Source organism: Enoplosus armatus, chromosome 18, assembly GCF_043641665.1.
Source record: "Enoplosus armatus isolate fEnoArm2 chromosome 18, fEnoArm2.hap1, whole genome shotgun sequence".
Taxonomy (NCBI): domain Eukaryota; kingdom Metazoa; phylum Chordata; class Actinopteri; order Centrarchiformes; family Enoplosidae; genus Enoplosus; species Enoplosus armatus.
In genome coordinates, this window is record NC_092197.1 from 20950586 (window position 1) to 20969831 (window position 19246).

At 43.8% G+C, this 19246-nt stretch overlaps 1 protein-coding gene across 1 annotated transcript in view; it reads left to right on the plus strand.

The window, feature by feature from the left end:
* The window catches only part of dcc (DCC netrin 1 receptor), a 225532-nt gene that overhangs the window by 116070 nt on the left and 90216 nt on the right, over positions 1-19246 (plus strand). Inside the window, exons 8-12 of the mRNA XM_070924473.1 lie at positions 3623-3782; positions 10341-10495; positions 11259-11407; positions 11543-11681; positions 16104-16153. Coding sequence (XP_070780574.1) covers positions 3623-3782; positions 10341-10495; positions 11259-11407; positions 11543-11681; positions 16104-16153 — 653 coding nt within the window. The remainder of the gene's footprint in view (positions 1-3622; positions 3783-10340; positions 10496-11258; positions 11408-11542; positions 11682-16103; positions 16154-19246) is intronic.

Below are 19246 nucleotides of genomic sequence, written 5' to 3' on the forward strand. Positions count from 1 at the left end.
CTTTGCTTGCTGGCTAACTCGTGAATCTTAGCTCTGTGCTGCTAAAAGTTGAAGATTGTTTGATTTTGTTTTTTGTTTTGCAGGAAGAAAAACACAATTGGATTTTGATAATAAGTATACAAAGAAATATATTTTTTGTAATTGTTTTGGCATATATTGTTAGCTAGGTGCACAATACGACCGGGGAGGTGAGCGGCATGGTGGGGCAGTGGTTAGCACTGTCGCACGGGAGGTAAAGCTGGTTAGAGCGGGTTGGGGGTTCGATCCCCGTCATGTCGAAGTGTCCTTGAGCAAGACACTGAACCCTAAGTTGCTCCCGATGGAGACCAGCACCTTGCATGGCAGCTTGGTCGCCATTGGTGTGTGAATGTGTGAGTGAATGGGTGAATGAGACTTAGCTGTAAAGCGCTTTGGGAACCGTGAAGGTTGAAACGCGCTATATAAGTGAGATCATTTACCATTTATCTACACGGGTCAATGTTAAGCATATAGCAGTTAGCAGCAGCTTTAGCAAAGACCAGCAACCGCGGCAGTTAACAGCAGCAGATTCGATGTATGCTGCCAGCTGTTTTCATTCACTGATGTGAGCGAAGTGAATGGCTGTATAGTCAGCTGACCATCAGCTGATCTACCTGGGTGCATTCCCGCCTGAACGTATGCCAGAAGGCTCTTGCTGTGTCTGAGGCAACTCGTACTTTGGGCCACAAAACAAAATCAAATATAATGGTAACCCTCGGCCAGGGCGTATATATGTGGGTTGCGTGATGGGAGAGAGAGAGGCAGTGATCTTGCTGTCATCCAGTGCCTCTCGCCCACTGCAGCTCGGCGTACTTGCAGCTCCATGGTCATCATTTTACAGAGTTATTTTGACCAGGTTGATCCCCAGTGCTTCAGTGTTTTTATTAGAACACAGAATATGCTCTGTCAAATTTGAAAAGGAAGTAAATGTCATGTTCCTTTACTTTCTTTTATGTGAAACTCTGTTAGAAAGTTGAATTTAGCAATATAATTGTCGTCCAAACGTTATTCTCTTACACATGTAATATTCACATCATAATAATAACCTTTATTTATAAAACCATCCATGTCGAAGCACATAAAACTGCTTGTTTCGTGCCCAAACCCAGAGCCCGTAGACTGCGCTTTGTCCATTTATTGTAGGTACAAGTTATAATTCTCCAGTGCATTGTTTGTATTTTTTTTGTAACACAGGCAAAAAAATGAAAAATAAAGAAATAAAGAATCACATTTCTTTGCTGCAGAGGCCTCAGAGCTGAAAGCAAAACTCCCCTACAGATCATTCAGGCGGCAGAAACAATATAAATGCAGAGCAGCTTGTAGAAAATGGACAGAGTGATGGGAATAAAAAAAAAAACACGAGGCTGTGTGTGTGTGTGTGTGTGTGCGCGCGCAGGTATCATCTGTCGTCGGGCGGACTGCGGTGTAATTTTCAGCACTTATTCAGATGGTTTTCTAGCTCTTCTTCTGTGGTGTCTGACTCTATTATTTACCCTGCTCGCCTATTTTGGACTGAGAGTGATGCTTTACTTTCTCAGCGCCGGCTGGTCTTTTTTTTTTTTTTTTTCTCGGCCGGGTCACTGAGCAGGAACGAATCCGCCCTTCACACCCCGAAATCTCATCTCATACAGAGACGAGAGGAGGTGTGTTAACACTCCTCTGTTTTCCATCTACCCCTCTTTTTTTCTTCCAGTTTCACCTCCCGTCTGGTCTTCACTCCTCTTTCCTTCCTTGGCTCTTCATCCCCTTTTCCTCTCCTCCTCCTCCTTCTCCCGTCTCTCCTGTTTTTTTGTTCCCCCCTCTTCCTCTTTGTCCTCCATCTACATTTCTTTCCTCCGTCTCCTCCTCTTTCTTCCTTCTCGTCCTCATCTTTTTCTCCTCTCGTTCCCTCTGTCTCCTCTTTCTCCTATTTCCCTCCATCTCCAGAGGAGAGGACGACAGCTGATGGCGTTTTAGACACACACACACACCACTGAGCATACACTACAAAGTGAGAAAACTCATCAGCTGTGGTCTGTCACTGTATTTGTGTGTGTGTGTGTGTGTGTGTGTGTGTGTGTGTGTGTGTACATTGATTATTGCTGTGTTCTGCCTAAGGGATTATAGCAGTATAATTGGTGGCAACTTAAAAGCCAGAACTACTGTAACACTGCTGATCACACACATCACACACACACACACACACGGTCTCCTGGGGACCTGCAAGGCCTCTCTCAATCTGGGTTCTTGGCAGTCCTGATTGTTGTTCTTGTGGACTGTGGTGAAATTGCATCAATCGCCGCCCAAGTCCTCATTTGGCCGAGATCGGTTTTTGCTCGTTGCGCGACTTGCGTGTAAACTCGGTCCGGACAAAAGATCCCAATCGCGCACTTCTTATCGACCGGCAGCGATGGCGGAGGATAAGGAGCCAAACCCTGTCACACCGTCACCGTTTTATTATACCATGACTGTTGGCGTGTAGGTAGGGATATCAATTATGTGTGTGCTGCTGTGTTTTTTGAAAGCTCTCAGAGTTGAAATCCGTCATTTTGTCTAAAAAAAATTTTATTGGGTAGTTGTACAGAAGCGCTGACTCCTTCAGTGTCTAGATCTCACCACACTTCAGCGAAAACGAATACAATACAATGCAAATGAACAGGGGCAGTGTGGTGTGTGATATCAGATTTAGTCGTGTTGTAAACACACATTACACCTCCAGCAAGGGATCAAGACTTTTTTTTTTTTTTTTTCTTGGCTTCGCTTCACTTGGGGAGCTGTCATGTCCATCCATCTTTACGTGCAGTCTATGGCTGAGACTAGTCACCCTGGTAACCCCACAAGCCCTCCGCCTGGCCTCGCCCACCTAATTAGCATATTAAGATCCCAACGATCGCAAAGCAGGCTCGAGATAACAATAACATTTATTAATCACCAGGTGTAATTGGACCAGACGTCATTCTCCAGATAAAGTGTCCAGATACAGATGCTGGTTATTATCGGTTCAAACGTCCTACTTCATGTCGGAGAATCCACCAAGTGTTGCACGAGTCTATACAGCTCCACTATCAAACTCTTTAGTTGGAAACCCCCATATATCAACTCTCCCAGGAACAAAATCCTGACTTTGAAGCACATCTGTTTGAAATGTCTGAGTGAATCCAGCATGGCTCGTTATAAGATCACATGACTCTTAGTCTTTGCTAGCAGATGATTGATGACTAAACTCTTCAGATGCTCTGCCGCTTTTTTCTTCTTGCCTGTGATCTTCTTTACCACTCTTCTTCCTCCTTTTTCTTCCTTCTTGTCTCTTCCACATCTTTTCCGTTCCTTATCTGCTCATCTCATCGGCCATTTGCTCCTTTTCTTTGACCACCTCCTTTTGCTCACCTCCTGCACCCCCCCCCCCTCCCTCCCCCCTCCCGTCCTGGTCCCCTGCTTCTCCTCCCTTCCCCTCCCCTGGATGAACTATTAACAGAGGCCACGCCCACTCAGTACAGACCCGCCCAGACACCGCCTCCCCCTCCTCGCCCTCCCCCTGCTCCTCCTGCTCCTCCTGCTACCCCTGCTACCCCTGCCCCTTCTGGCACTCCCTTGACTTACTCCTCCTCCTCTGATCCCCCACCAGTGTCCCCCAGCCCAGGCGTTGCCCTCCCCTCTGCCCCCCGCGACCTGGTCCCTGTCCTAGTGTCCAGCCGATTTGTCCGACTCAGCTGGCGCCCCCCAGAGGAAGCCGGAGGAGCTGTGCAGACCTACGGCATTTATTACTCGCAGGATGGCATCGAAAGGTAAGACGGGACTTTTGGATCCTGAATCCTTCTTTTAAGCTAGTGGTTCCCAACCTGGATGTCTGGACCACAAAGTTATATAGGCATCATTCATTTGCTTGTGTTTTGTCTGTTTGCATGTGTTCTTAGGTTGCGTTGGTGTGTTGAGCTCTCAGGGCCACCGTATAAATCAATTAGCAATCCATCAGAGTGAACATCCCATTGGCATTACTTTCTGCCAAAGTTTTGTATTTGCATATACAAATCATTATTGTTGAGTGAGAGAGTTCATTCTTGATCTTGGAAAATACAATAGATAATAATAATAAATGGACCTTAACTTAAAGCTACATTAGGCAATATTATTGAATTATAATTTCGGTTGAAATAACTCATTTTGACCGTTGCATGTCTCTAACAATATCTAATTGAACGGCTCCTTTAAAAATGTGTGTCTGTGAGCACCCGCCCCCCTTTGTATTTAGTCTTTTAAAAAAACTGGACCAATCAGGGTTAGCTGGCACGCAACAAAAACATCAACTCTGTACAAACAAGGGCTTCTGGATTGGAGTGTGAATCAGAACCGTTGGAAGAGAGGAATCAAAACGCCCCCTGATTACCCTGATTGGTTGTTTGATTCAGACCTAAATCACAGACACACATTTATTTAAAGGAGCCCTTCAATTAGATATTGTTAGTGGCATGCAATGGTCAAAATGAGTTATTTCAACCGAAATTATAACTCAATAATATTGCCTACTGTAGCTTTAAGACTCCATTGTGGTGGTGACATGCTGACACGTGGATGTTGAGCAGGTAACATTTCGCCTAGTTTAGTGTTTTAGCACGCTAACATTTGCCAATTAGCACCAAACACAGCCGTGGCAGATGGGAATGCCATTAGTTTTGCAGGTATTTGGTCATAAACCAAAGTGTTGAACAAATTGAGATTTTGACCTGACGATGGCACTAGGTGAAAAATCGGGGGATCACCGAAGTGGTCAAGATTCATCCACTGTGGACCATCAATGTCTATGCAAACTTTCATGGCAAATCCATCCCATAGTTGCTGGGATATTTCAGTCTGGACCACAGCGGTGACTGCTAGCATGGCTAAAAAGGTAGATGAACCCATGTTGTAGACTTGAGGGTGTGTGAACATAATGCTGTATAACAGGAAGGTCCATGCTATTGACTTGTAAAGGGACACAGGACTGATGGCGTTGGAGTTGTATACTAACAGTTTGTCAAAGACAACACTTTTTTGCCTTTGATCACAGCTCTGCTGCTCTCAGCAGCTCTGAACGTTTACTAGAAAAGTCTCTGGGTGACATGTTGGCAAGTCCCCCGCTGATGTTAAATGGTAACCTCTGACAGTTGGGGCTCCAGCTGAAGGCTTCACATCCAGGCTTTTAAGCTTTGTTACACCAGGGACTAACCGGCCTGCAGTGCTTTACTGCTCTGAACGGTACGCTGGACAAAAGAGCCACTGAAGTTCCATCATGAAACGATGTGACGGAGAGATTCTGTCAGTCCTAATGACTTACAGAAAGAACAGAGGCAGAGGGGTTTTGTCAGTTCTAATGACTTAGAGAAAAACACAGAGATGGGGTTTTTTTTCTTTTCAGCACTAATAACTTGCAGAAAAAAATGAGACAGAGGAGGCAGGGAGGGAGGGAGGGAGACGGAGAGGGAAAACAATAAAAGATTACAGGAGGAAGGGAGACAGCAAGAAGGGAGGATGACATTTTTTTTTTTGTCAGTTGTAATGACTTCCAGGAAATATATTGAAAAAAAGATCAAGAGAGAAAAATGGAAACAGAAGGAAAGCAAAGAGTATTAGATGGACGAAAAGATGAGCTTTCACTCTCTATTCAGAGGCTTCTGGCCGAGTCGCTACACGTCATAGCTCAGCATGTCATAGCTCAGCATGTCATACTCTTTATTGTTATTTTCAGAATATGTTAGGGTACTCACAGGTGCCACCATTTTGCACGTCAGTGGTACTAAACATATTCTGGTATTTGTCCCACACAGGTGTTGCACATGTTGTACATGCAGCCTACACTCTGTGACAGGAACATAGCTTAAACCTATTTCCATGATAAACGCTGGACCTCCGCCCATTAAGGATTAGGCTGCATTCAGACGGAATCCGACGGTTGCGTCGATTAACGGAGGGTTGTGCAGCGGTGTAGGAGTGACACTATGTGGCCCATTTGTGTGACATTATGTTGTGAACTTTAACCCCGCCCCCCCCAAATCCTGAAGGTGGTGGTAATGCACTTAAAAGCAGTTTGCCAACTGCTTCTAAACAACAAAAGCGAAGGAGAAGAAGAGCTTAGACTTAAACCCTGACAAGGGCGGGCTTGTACGAGTGATCATCTGTCAGATCATCAACAGATTAGAAACACAACATTTACTTTCGGTAAATGGTCTCACTTACATAGCGCTTTTCAACCTTCACGGTTCCCAAAGCACTTCACAGTTAAGTCTCATTCACACACCGATGGCGACCAAGCTGCCATGCCACGCCACTGAGCAACTTAGGGTTCAGTGTCTTGCTGAAGAACACTTTGGCATGACTTGGGGGGATCAAACCCCTACCACCTCGCGCGTGACGGTGCTAACCACTGCGTTATATTTGACTGATCCGCACCCCAAAATGTAGATCCAATGCCAACCCAGGAAGCAGCGTCCTATATGTCGGGAAGCAGAAAGTAATGGTTTGGAGGTCGGGATGGTGGATGGGCAAGTAGCATGTCTGCCTTTTCTCACAGGAGACCAGAGTTTGCGTCCTGTTACAGGCTAACCGCAACCCTTCCCTAACCTTGGGTGAGAAAGGTCCTGCCCACCCTGCTGTCAAGCAGAGAGAAAATAAGGAGAAACACCAGAAAGATGATGGGATGAGTCCGTCTCTCACCGTCGGTGAATTATTAGTTTTTGAACGGACGGAATGACCCCGGACTGTGGCCTTTGAAGGGCAAAGAGAATTCACGCTGTGTGACAGAAGCAGACCTGCTGGTTAACTCGACATCCAGCTTGGCCTCTCAGCCTTTTTACTAAAATATGGATTCATAAACCCTGAGAACTCCTCTCAACTCTTGTGTTTTCTGTAACCTTTGTGTCTCTCTACTGCTGCTGCTGATATTGGGTGATTTGTTGCTCGGTCAGTTTGTCAGTCCCAACACTTTGGTCTAGAGACAGATATCTTGATAATTACCTAGACTGGCATGACATTTGGCAGTGGACAATCTCAGTCTGCTGAGGACTGTGGTGACCTCTCGACGAAATGGGCCCTAAAATTTCACCAACTTTCCCTTTCTCAAGCTGTCTAATTTGCATGTTGTGTCTTGTTTATTGAACGACAGTATTTTAATGGGATTTTAAGTAGGATGATTAATGGACTGGTTGATGGATTGCAATACTGTGAAGAATTTAAAATTGGGTTTTCTGCAGGTTCTTGTAAAGGGTGAAGAAAACCCACCAAATAGGGAAAGCCGTCCCTTAATTGCTACCTTCAAAGGGAATTAACCTTTCAATCGAGGTGAAAACGCTAGTGTCGGCTGGGTTTTGTTGACGGAAGAGTTAGGAGAGAGAGCTCAAACCTGGCAACCCAACAACTGATTGACTGAAATATATGACCTCTTATAACTCGCTGTCACAGTGCTGCTTGTACTAGGAAAAGTGAGATGAGGATCAACATGTTATGACATTTTTAAAAAGAACAGCCTGTCAAAGAAATAATCCCACGGCAGGGGATACAACTGAAACCTTAAAGGTCTGGTAGCGCCCTGCCTTTAAAGCAGTCCGACAGTCCAACAGTGGAACAGATCCTGGAAAACCTTATCTCCAAATTCATTGCAATGGTCTAGTGATTAAAAAATGGTCCATTTCCTTTCACAATCATCAATATAGTTATAAAGAGTTATAGGGTTACAGGCACTGGCTCCAAATTTGGTGTAATTAATAACTAATTAATTGATTCCAATATAACAAGGGTATAAGGGGGTGTTGACATTAAGTAAGGGCGTTTAATGGATGAAAGCCCCTTAGAAATGTTCAAATAGCTTATTGTTTATGTATGTATTATTTTTATATTTCAAGGGGTTTTCACCCATTAAAGGTCCCTTAAAATATTACAGTCCATTATGGGGTTGCCAGGTTTGAGCTCTTGTTGTTAACTAAAAAGATACATGTAAATCAGACAGTTCTCGAGTTGTTGGAAGTCTTTGTGCTAAGCTAGGCTAACCATTGACCTATCTCTGTAGTGGACACACAGAGATACACCTCACTCTGGGGAAGACAAGAACAAGAGGATGCACCTACATGTTTCTATCAAGGATGTATAAAGAGAGCTGGCTATAGCGTCGGAGGCGTATGAATTCCTATGAAAGTCGCTCAGTGGCGCAGTTCAACTTCCGGGTTAAAAATTACACAGATCTTCCACATAGCTTCCACATTGTGTGGCCCATTGAGCAAGCGCACTACCATCTCCTTACGATAATGTTTAGGAGCAGCAAGGACAGAAAATGGTCTCACACAGATGTTTGATTTTTGATTGTTTTGTTTTTTTTCAAACATAGCATAATGTCCTTCATCCATATGTAAAGAGAGATAGGGGTATCTCCATTTGAGTAGTATAGCTCCTTGTGAAAGGTAAGAAGATTGATATCAATCTCGTGTCATGTGTGTTGTGTGTGGATCTTGATTCAGGATGTCCTTAGCTTAGCTTAGCTAGCATGGGTGTTAACAAATACACTACCGACACCTCTAAAGCTCATGAATGAACATGCGGTGGCTCATTTGTTCCATGCGTACACAAACGTGTAATGTAACGTAACGTGTAATGTAAAGTGAACAACAGTAACAACAATGGCGGATTATTGCTTTTGTTAACGTCTCGCGCAGCAGCCCTTTGATAGACTTCACATAAACCACACCAGACGTTGGCACTCTGGACCCAGTTAAGCAGTGACACGAGAACACATGTTCTTATGAATGGATGCTGTCAGTCCACAAAGGTGCACAGGTGTCGCACAGGTGTACATGCAGCCTACAGTCTGTGGCCGGAAGTAGATAAATACTGGACCAGCTGTTATGGTTTTGTGACTGTAGACAAGACTCATCTCAGCAGACCCAGACAAGGGAGTCTGAGCTGGCTCTCCTCTGTCCACTGCAGTCCAGTATCCCTAGAATTACGTCTATATATTTGACTGATCCGCACCCCAAAAAATTACGTCCAATGCCAACGCAGGAAGTATCATATAAGACGTGTCTTATATGTCATGAGGCAGAAAGTAAAGGTCTGGAGGTCGGGATGGTGGATGGTCAAGTAGCATGTCTGACTTTGAGACCACAGTTGACGTCCTGTTAGAGACTAATCACGACCTTTTCGCTAACCTCAACCATACTGTAGTTGTCAAGTGCAGATAGCATGAAAATGAATAATTTTAAGAAGCCTACAGCCATGCTAGCAGCTCTGTGACGGCGGCACTTTGAGCTACATGCTAATGTCGTCATTGTGGGCATGTTAGCATGGCGACATTAGCAGTTAGTACCGCTGTCACAGATGGTGAACATGGTAAACATTAGAACTGCCAACATGCTGACATTTAGCAGTTCCACGTTCGCCATCTTGGTTCGGTGTGTTAGCGCGCTAATATTCGCTAATTAGCACTAAAAACAAAGTACAGCAGGGGCTGATGGGAATGTTGACTTGAAATGAGCAGAAGTAATTGCGATTCATCCATCATTGCTTGCTGACTCTGATTCTGATTCTGATGTTGCCAATTTTAAACTCTTTCAATCCCTGGCAGCAGTCATTTATTTAGTGGACACATAAATTAATTGCATTGTTTTCATCCTCCCTTCAATCTAAATTCAGGATCAGTTACAATCTGAAACTCTTTTGTGTTTCTCACTGGATAAAATCAAGACAAGAAACTGCAGTGAGTTCCGTGCGACAAAGATTCCTCAACATGTACAATGTTTTTCTTATCAATTCTCACCAAAGAGGAACAAAATTCTGCCAAGATGGAAGTTTCCCATCCTTGTCGTCAGCAGGATTTTCAAAAAGAAATACCTCCAATGTTTAGTATAACAAAAATCACTCCAAATATATATATTCTCTGTCAGCTTTACGGTGAACTGCGCAGACTAAAAGCCACAGCGTGTATTTGATGCTGCAGTGGAAACATTTTAATCTTTGCAGCGGCCTCTTCAGTTGGTGAATAGTTGAGGAGTGAGAGGCTGCAGAGGTGCTGTAATCTGAGGATTAGCTGCAGTCACTGAGGGATTACACAGATTACAGTTGATTACAGCTCCGATTATCCGCACTGCTACAAAGTGGATTCTCTTTTAAATGCAGTGGCATTTAAGGAGTATCAACCCTGATCAACGTCTGATTTTCATGATGAAATAAAACAAAACATATAAAAAAAAAATAAACAAGTAATATAAAATAAATATTACGAGTAAGAAAATGTGGTGATAATAAAAACATTATTATTGTTTTTTTTTTATTATCATTGTAATGAAAAATAGTTCAGTGTATGACACTGCGATTCCCTGTGTCAGGGAGCGGTCAGTGAACGTGTCGGAGCCGGAGTCTTTGGAGCTGACAGTGTCCAACCTGAAACCAGAGGAGAGCTACAGCTTCAGAGTCATCGCTTACAACGACGTGGGGCCAGGAGACAGCTCTGCCCCCCTGAGGATCACCACCAAACCTGACCGTAAGACATGCACACACTAAAATATCTTTCTTTTTAAAAGCCGTATATACATACCTATACTCTGTTGAATCTGTGGTCTTTGTTTTGTGTATCGTGTACATTTCTAGATATTTCTGAATGTGTTGTGTAAATATAAGACCACCCGGATTATGAAACAACCCCCTTAATTTCAACACCTTTGGGAAAAGACTTTTTCGAGGATGAAATCAAATGAAATCATTTTATCAGACCCTTTCTGCTGGGGAGAGTGTCCCAGAGATACTGGTAGACCAAAAGCAAAAACTAGCTCCTATAGGTCAAACTGGGCCAACTCAACACATTTAGCGCTAATTAGCTCGAAAAAACTGTAAGAATACTATAAACAGGCATCAGGAATGTGGCTAGCCTAGCGACATTGAGGCAAATAACTCAATTCATTCTTATTCAAATAGCGCCAAATCACAGCGAAAGTCATCTCAAGTTTGAAAAGGCAACCCCGATGATGTCACCGTGCAGGATCCAGTGTTTTTGGATCTTGGGATAATGGGATATCCTGGCCTCTACTGCTTTGATTTGGCCATTTCTTAGAGTCACCAAATTTATGGAGGTCTGATACTAAATCAGCGGAGTACCCCTTTAATGTAACAGGCTCCGCACACTCCAAATGGTTTTGGTCACTGTGGTCATGGTAGTAGATGTAGCAGAAGAAGAGCAGTAGTGCTTGTAGTAGTGGTAGTAGGATCAGTACTATGAGTGTTTGTATTGTCTCTGTGTGTCTCTACAGTCCAGGTTCCCAGCAGGGTGGAGTCTCTCCAAGCTGAGGCTCTGTCTCCCACCTCCGTCCAGGTGAGCTGGGAGCCTCCCAGCCAACCGAATGGCCCCGTGCTGGGCTACAGACTGCTGTGGACCGAGAGCCCGTCCGGCAAGGAGCAGGTCAGCACTTTCATGTGGCGTTTAATAAACTCTTTGCCCTTTTTCTGAGAGTCCAATTGAAACACAAAACGTTACACAGTGTTCAAAGGTCACAAGTGGAATGAAGTGTAATCGCTCCTCTGTGTTTGCGTTCAGAGTGTGGAGGTGAACGGACTCAACTACAAGATGGACGGACTCAATAAGTTCACAGAGTACACCGTTCGCGTGTTGGCCATCAACCGCTACGGACCGGGCACCGCCTCAGAGACGGTCGGCGTCACCACCCAATCAGACGGTGAGCTCTACCTTAACATCTCCTCATATACCCAATGTGGTGACTCACGCACATCAGTAAGTGAATGCATCACCGCTTGCCACAACCGTGACATCCGGCGCTAACGGTTGAGTTCCGTGCAAAACTAGCATATACAAGTGCATGGGGATGTGCGTCTCTCCCTTATAAAACGATCCGATACATATCTAGGTACATGGGCTACGATGTGATTCAGGGGCGATACATTTTAATACAGAACGATACGATGCAATACGGTGCGATACGATGCAATCTGATTCAGTTGTTTAATGTAGGCATTCATTTTCCATTATGAATTTAAATAAGCCAATTCTATAAAAGTAGCATTGCTCACCTTCAAATAGATACTGTATATTTCAAAAAAGACCCAGGAATCCCAAGTGTTTCTGTTGCTCAAACAGACCTGAAAAAAGAAAAAAAACAAGAAACAACCTGGTTTACCATCATGTTGTGGCCATTTACACCACAGGATATGAAATACTGGAGTTAAGGTCTACATTTCAAAATAAAGTTACCGCGAAAAAAGTTACACATAATAATAGTTTGCAAAAACTCACCCCCCCCAAAATACCGACGACATGATCTCAATGGTAGCTATGAGCCTGATGACATCACACACGTTATGGGGGACAATATCATTTCTGTGGACCTTTTTCTTTTTAAAGATGAACTGGACCTGCCAAGAGGAAGAGGTTCGACAGTGGGACGGAAATCTGAAGAGTGTCAAATTAGTGGGGCGGGGACAATTTTAGGTAATCAGAAAAGTGGTAGGGACACTCCGCCACCGTCCCTACCATTACCAATGACGCCCTTGAAGTGCAGTAACTTTTAAAGTAACATTAGCATCCTTACTTCCTGATTATTGTTGTTCAGGTTGCAATCTCTTCCAAACTATTGTCCATGCGGCATTTCAAAGTAAAACCCCTTTAAATTAGGGCTGGGTATGAATGGTGTAAAACACACAGTGTACTGAGAGTGCGTCTGTTGGTCTGCAGCGTGACTGGCTTCAACTGGTCCCAGTTTGAAGCTCTGCAGCCGTTCAGCTGAGACCGGAGAACTGCTGGACCAGGTGCTGCCTATTACCTGACGCTGTGTGTGTGTGTGTGTGTATGTGTGTGTGTGAGAGAGAGAGAGAGGGGCCATCTGTGGTTTGGATGAAGGAGCAGGAAATATAGAAAAACGAGCCAAGCAATAGCAACACACACTTTATCCCCTCTTTTTTTCCCAAACACACATTCTCGTACACACTCTCTCTCTCTCTCTCTCTCTCTCTCTCTCTCTCTCTCTCTCCCTCTCTCTCTCTCCTGCTGTCAGTTGTTTCATTAGGGGGACTCGGGGGTCTTTAATTAAGCAGGGGGATGAGAAAGAGGAGCTGCTTCATTTTAGAGCCTCTTAGCCTGACACACTAATGGAGCCCACACACACACACACACAATGAGCGAGCGAGTGAGAGAGAGAGGGGGGGGTGGGTCAGTATTTAAGTTTGGGAAGAACGGAGAGAATCAACAGAAAATGTGTCAAAAGTCAATGATAGAAACATTCAGCGAGCAAAAGCCTGAGCGGAAATCAGTGTGCATATCACAAATGACACGTTACACAATAAACATTTTTCAAGAGGTATTCATAAAGTTTGAAAGTATTGAAGAGTCCAAAGAAAGACAATATTAAAACAGGTGATATATATATATATATATATATATAGTGGACACACCCCAAAAGATATTCCATCTGTGCAGATCCACAGATCCTCACATGCATAACTGAGGAGTTTGAACTATTATTTGAGGTATCTGGCCACACTAAACGTCACACTGTAGGATTATGTCGCAGGGGGGCTACTGGGTCACCTGGGTCACCTGTTTTCATGCACATTTGCAATTTGCATGTTAAAGAACCCGAGTGGAAACGCTTGAAATGTCATGTTTTCCATCACTCGAGCCTCGACTGCAGCTCTTTCAGCGACGCCCTTTTGCCTCTTCTTCTTCTTCTTCTTCTTCTTCTTCTGTGATTGGTTTAATGGTAGCGACGTTTATCTCCATCACCTAATGGAAACGCTCATGAATTCACATTTTCTTTCTGACCATTTCATCTGGGAAAAGCTACGTGAAATTGAACTGCATTTAGAGGGCGACCTGGCTGGAGGTTGCAACATGAGCAGATCAAGAGAGTGTGTTTAAAGGTCCCATATTGTAGAAAGTGAGATTTCCATGCCTTGTGTGGTTATAAAGCAGGTTTAGGTTGCTGTATAAATACTGTGAAAGTATCAAAACCATAGACATATGTATACAGTGCTTAACAAATTCGTTGACGACGCGCGATCCAAAGGCCAATGCGGAGTCTACGTGTATGTCTACGATCACACCACAGCCGTCAGGACTTCCGTTAGGTTGTGATGTCACAACTATACAGTCAGCCACGCCCCCCCCCCCCCCCCCCCAGCAGGTCATCTGGCCCAGGCACAGCACCACCCACCAAATACAGGGACGCTCATCCACCCGCTCAGTCTGTCTGAGTTATTGGAGCGCTCTGCTCAGGACTACTCTTCAAGTGTTTGGAGGTTGTTCAGTTCATCTGAAACGGCTTGTTTCAGACTTGTTTCAACTGAGGGGCTGCAGAAAGGGCCAGGAGAAGATAAATAAGGACTTTTTTTTTTTAACTGTGAATCGTGCAAAGCTACTCTAGAGGAGCCCCAGAATAAAAATATACAGCCAGAAACGAGCATCATATTGGACCTTTAATATTGAATAATTTTATTGTCGAGTTTCACCAAATACTCAACTGCTCGAACCACTAGTCGGCACTGTGTGGGCATCATTTTTTCGCCAGGAAATGTGAAATATTGGTAAATATTTAAACTTTCTACTGCCTGTGAAAACAAAAGCCACCTAGAGGCATTCTGTCCAGCTGCAAGCGCACACACACTCACACACACACACACACACACACAGATGCAGAGCGGCTGTATTGTGAATCTTCTGGCTGTGCCTCGATGATAACAATGACTTGTGGGCTAATTGAATCCACAATAAAACTGACACACACACACACACACAGACAGCGAGCAGCTGAATCAATAGATAAGCTGCTGACAGTTAATCAGGCGTCTGGTTGAACAGACGCAGAGTTCATTCGAGAACCGAAACACTTTTGATTCTCAATGTGAAACATCACACTTTCGCCTTCGTCGAACCACGCGCCCGCCACCTCTCCGCCGCCCCGCCGTCCGTCCTCTTCCCCCCTGCCATTCTTCCGCTTCCGTCTTTGTCTTTGTCTCCCATTTTCTTCCTTTTTCATCTGCCATCTTCTGGTTCCCCATCTTCTTTCCGTGCGTGATTTGTTTTCTTCATTTTCACGCCCTGTATCTCTCACATCATCGCCGTCTAACTTCCTGTTCTTCATTTTCTTCATCTGCCTTCGCATTTTAGCTTCATATGTCTTCTGCTCTTTTTTTTTTTGTCTCTATCTTGCTCTTTGTTTTCCTTCATTTCTCTTGTTCCTCATCTTCTTATTTGCTTTCTTTTTCCGAAACGTTAGTCAGATACTCAGCTTTCTTTCTTTTGTTTCTCTCCATCTTCTTCCACCCCTTCTTCCTCTTCATCTCCTTCATCTTTGCGTTGGATCATTATCTGCTGTGACGCTCACAGAGAGTCTTTAAAGTCAGGTATTTTCTGAGAACTTCAAGAAGTAAAGAAACCGGGACTGACTTCAGAATCTGTCTGATGTCCTGACGGTTCAGAGGGATAAAGTGTGTGCATGTAATGACACCTGGCGTGTTTCTGGGTGGTGGTCTGTAGTGGCGCAGTCAGATCTCGGATAGTTGAACGCCGTCGCGGAGTTGCTCCGCCCGCTCCGCCCGCTCCCTGTCTGCGCCGATGTCACCGGGAGGACTGATTGACAACATCATCTGCATAAGGCGTTTGGGTCCAGAGTCTCTTGAGAGAAACAAACTGATTTTAGGTGTGTTTGGCCTAGCTTAGCACAAAGACTGGAAGCAAGGGGGGGGGCTGTTAGCTTAGCTTAATTGAAAATAAAAAGAAACACACCTTCCAACAACTTTGCGGCTACAACACAGGGAGTTATTCCAAAGCTGTGTTTTTATCTATGTGCGTTATTACAAATGTATGTGTGCTTTTCGAACAAGGTCTGTTTAAGTCACCCGTTTTAAAAACCAATGAACCGAGTCAGTGAATGCGCTCACTGTTTTGGCTCGTGACCCCCGCATCGCTGGTTCTAAGCTCGGTGATCCGGGATCTGTTCTACCTTCCCGTCCAATTTTGATTTCTGAAGCGACGAAAGAAAGCACGGCGCGCTGTATGCCACAGCCTCAACGTTCAAGTCAAGGTTGCTTGTGCAAGCGGCTCTTTGATTTTTGAGTATTTACACTGTTTGTGCTTGTCTCTGCAGTGCCCAGCGCTCCTCCTCAGAACATCACCTTAGAGGTTGTCCTGTCCAGGGTGAGTTTGAATTTGCACTCTTTCATTCTCTCCACATCTCCACATCCCTGCACCACCAGCCACGGTCTGCATCCGCTGGAAACCATATCGCCACATGCCATACTTCCGGATCTGATGTCCCAGGTTTCTCCACTCCTGGAAGTGACTGATGTTTGTTCTGACACACGTTTAAACGGTGACACCGCACATCAGTCAGCCTCTCCGGTGATGCGGCCTCATTTTTTACTGATTGATGTGATCAACAAATGTGTATATGCATGTACTCCCATATTCCCAACTCATTTACTTTTCCTCTGTTCACCGTCCGAGCTGTTCAAATGATTTATGAAACACTGTAGATCAATGGTATTTAGGTACCTTGATTTTACCACTGTATATACACTGACGACCCCACCCACGTGCAATTACAAAAAAGGGGAAAAAGTAGCCTACTTTCTTCTGAATATCTTTATGTGTATTTCATAATAGTCATTGCATAAAAATAGCCTAAACAGTGAACTTGGTACCTGCAGGGCGTTTGTGTGAAACTAGCAGTTTGTATACAATTCTGAACAGACTATATCCCGTGGATATTGCAATGTATCCAACAATTTCTCCTTATATTTTTAGGAACACAGTTTTACACAGTTTTTTTTTTATTTCACTATCGTACATATGTTTTAATAGTCCAAGCGGCCGGGCTTTATAATAAATAGATGAAGATATGAACTTCTAAAATAACCCCCAGGTTGGGAACCACTGCTGTAGAGGACCATACAACATAATTCTCAAAGGCAAAAACTCCACCCAAAAAATGGATGTTTTTCATCATATAAAAAAAAAGTAATGACCTCCACTGCCCACTGACACAACTGGGTCAGGTGTCCCGGGGGCCATTGCTGGGGCCGCTGTCTGAAAGTTTCTATTTCTAAGTCAGGTGCTCAAAAGCTCAAAGATAGATGTATTTATATATACATATGAGAAGAGTTCACGTGACTTTATTTTGCCTTCAAGGGAAATGTGCTTTTCAGCAGCCTTTAAAAATACATCAGAAGACATGGAGTACATAAGTAAAAATATGTAAGGCCTAGCTGGCACCTGACTAGCTGAGGGCGGAGTTGGAGTGACCTCCAATATGTAATAACATATTGTACAATATGTGCACCCCCCTTGGGAGAGTTGAAGGGAGAGATGTGAGGCAGGTGTTCTGAAAACCATGGGTTTGTAGTTTGCACAGCAATCTGAACACACGGACATGACACACATGTTTTCGACTCAGTGTGACTTTCAAAGGCTATCTACCGTTATCGCCAATGTCCATTGCAAATAAAAAAAAACACCCAGAAATCATTGAAAAAAGACGCTTCAGAACCCCCATGAGAATCATCGCGTTCTTAAGTTTTCTTCAGTATCAAAGTAATCCAGTGATAGTTGTCTGCACATCCACGGGTACACTGCAAACAGGAGCTGCTAATAGCTAATTCAGCATACTTTTAACAATAATAATAATAATAATAATGACAAACTTTATTTATATTGCACTTTTCTTAACATTGGATCTGATCTCAAAGTGCCTCACAAAAAAACAATAAAACAATAAAATATAAATAAATCAAGCATTTTTTTTTCTTTTGCTTTGTGTTTTTAAGAAGAGATTTAATAGATTTGACAAACCTAATCTCAGCAGGTGAGTCATTCCAGAGTTTGGGGGACCGGCCTGCAAAAGCCCAACGGGAATGACCGGAGGCCACTATCAGCTGATCTAAGAGGGCGCCCAGGCTGGAGTTCAGCAATACAGTTTTAAAAAATTGCCAAAATGTGAACAAATATAGGCAAAAAAAAAATGGAGCAGTTGCTTCATTCTAAACACGTTTCCATCTTTCTCGTCTCGCTGACTGCACTCAGGTCAGATGTACGTGTGCACGGCAGAGCGAGTGGCCATCGGGCCTTTTCCATAAACCGAGAGCTCCCTGTAATAATCCTGCTGACGCCACAGAATTTATTTTGATGATCCAAAGGAAATGGGGTTTGGAGATTTGCTTGGAGAGTAAAAAAATAAATTAATTAAGAGTTCACACAAACCAAAGCAGAGCCTGTTGCCTGATCCGCTGACCAAATAGCACCACACATGTTCACATCTGTTAGCTCTGCTGACGAAGTTCCTGCAACAAATTTCTCCCGCTGGTTCACTGATGGAAATATGTGAAGCAGCAGCAATAACTTAAAGAGGACCTATTATGCTAATTATGCTGTATATGCTATTATGCTTTTCCTCATATATATAATGTTACATTGTTGGATATTCATACTAAATGTTGCCAAAGTTGCCAAATAATGAGCTAAACGTATGTAACAGTAATCCCTGTGAGCCAAAAGCTTCAGGCTTCAGACTGCTCTGAACGCTCCGTTTCAGTCTTTTCAACCGCCGTGTCTATCTGATGTCAGAGAGGCACGGATGTCCTTATATGGTATCTCTGCTCCAGGCATAGACCAGATGTTTATGTTTATGTCAACGTTGCTTAGTAACGGTAGGTTTACAGTTCGCCTTTGGGAATTCTTCCAAAGACAAAATGAAAATATAGAGCTGGACATGAGCGTAATAGGTCCCCTTTAACACAGCTGCAACACAGATGAACGGTGATCAGTAAACTGTAAAATACAGAAAAGCTTATCATTATAAATATGAAGGGGAGCTTCTAGAGTAAAACTGAACTAAGCCACAAAAGCACTGAAATCGCAAAATAATTGCTTCTGAGTTGGTCTGAGCAAGATGTAAACAACAACTAATGATGAACAAAATAACTTTTGATGCTTCTTTTGTCTCTTGGGTGCCGTACGCCTTCATCTGAAGGCTATAAATCCCCCCCTTTTTAACGGCTGATGTTGTCTGACCATGATTCACCTTGTTTGAGTAGCCCGTTGCTCAAAGATGACGTCACCTTTTCAGACGTTATGCTCTCCTGTGAAACAATGTTTCGCACCTTCCATGGCTTCTGTACATATTAAGAGAGCCTCCGGTCAGGTATCTGGGTCTGGGTGTTTCATCAGATGTTGGTGTGAAGGTTTTTTTTTTATCATCCTGCTCAGAGAGTAAGCAGCAGAGGGGAATGATTC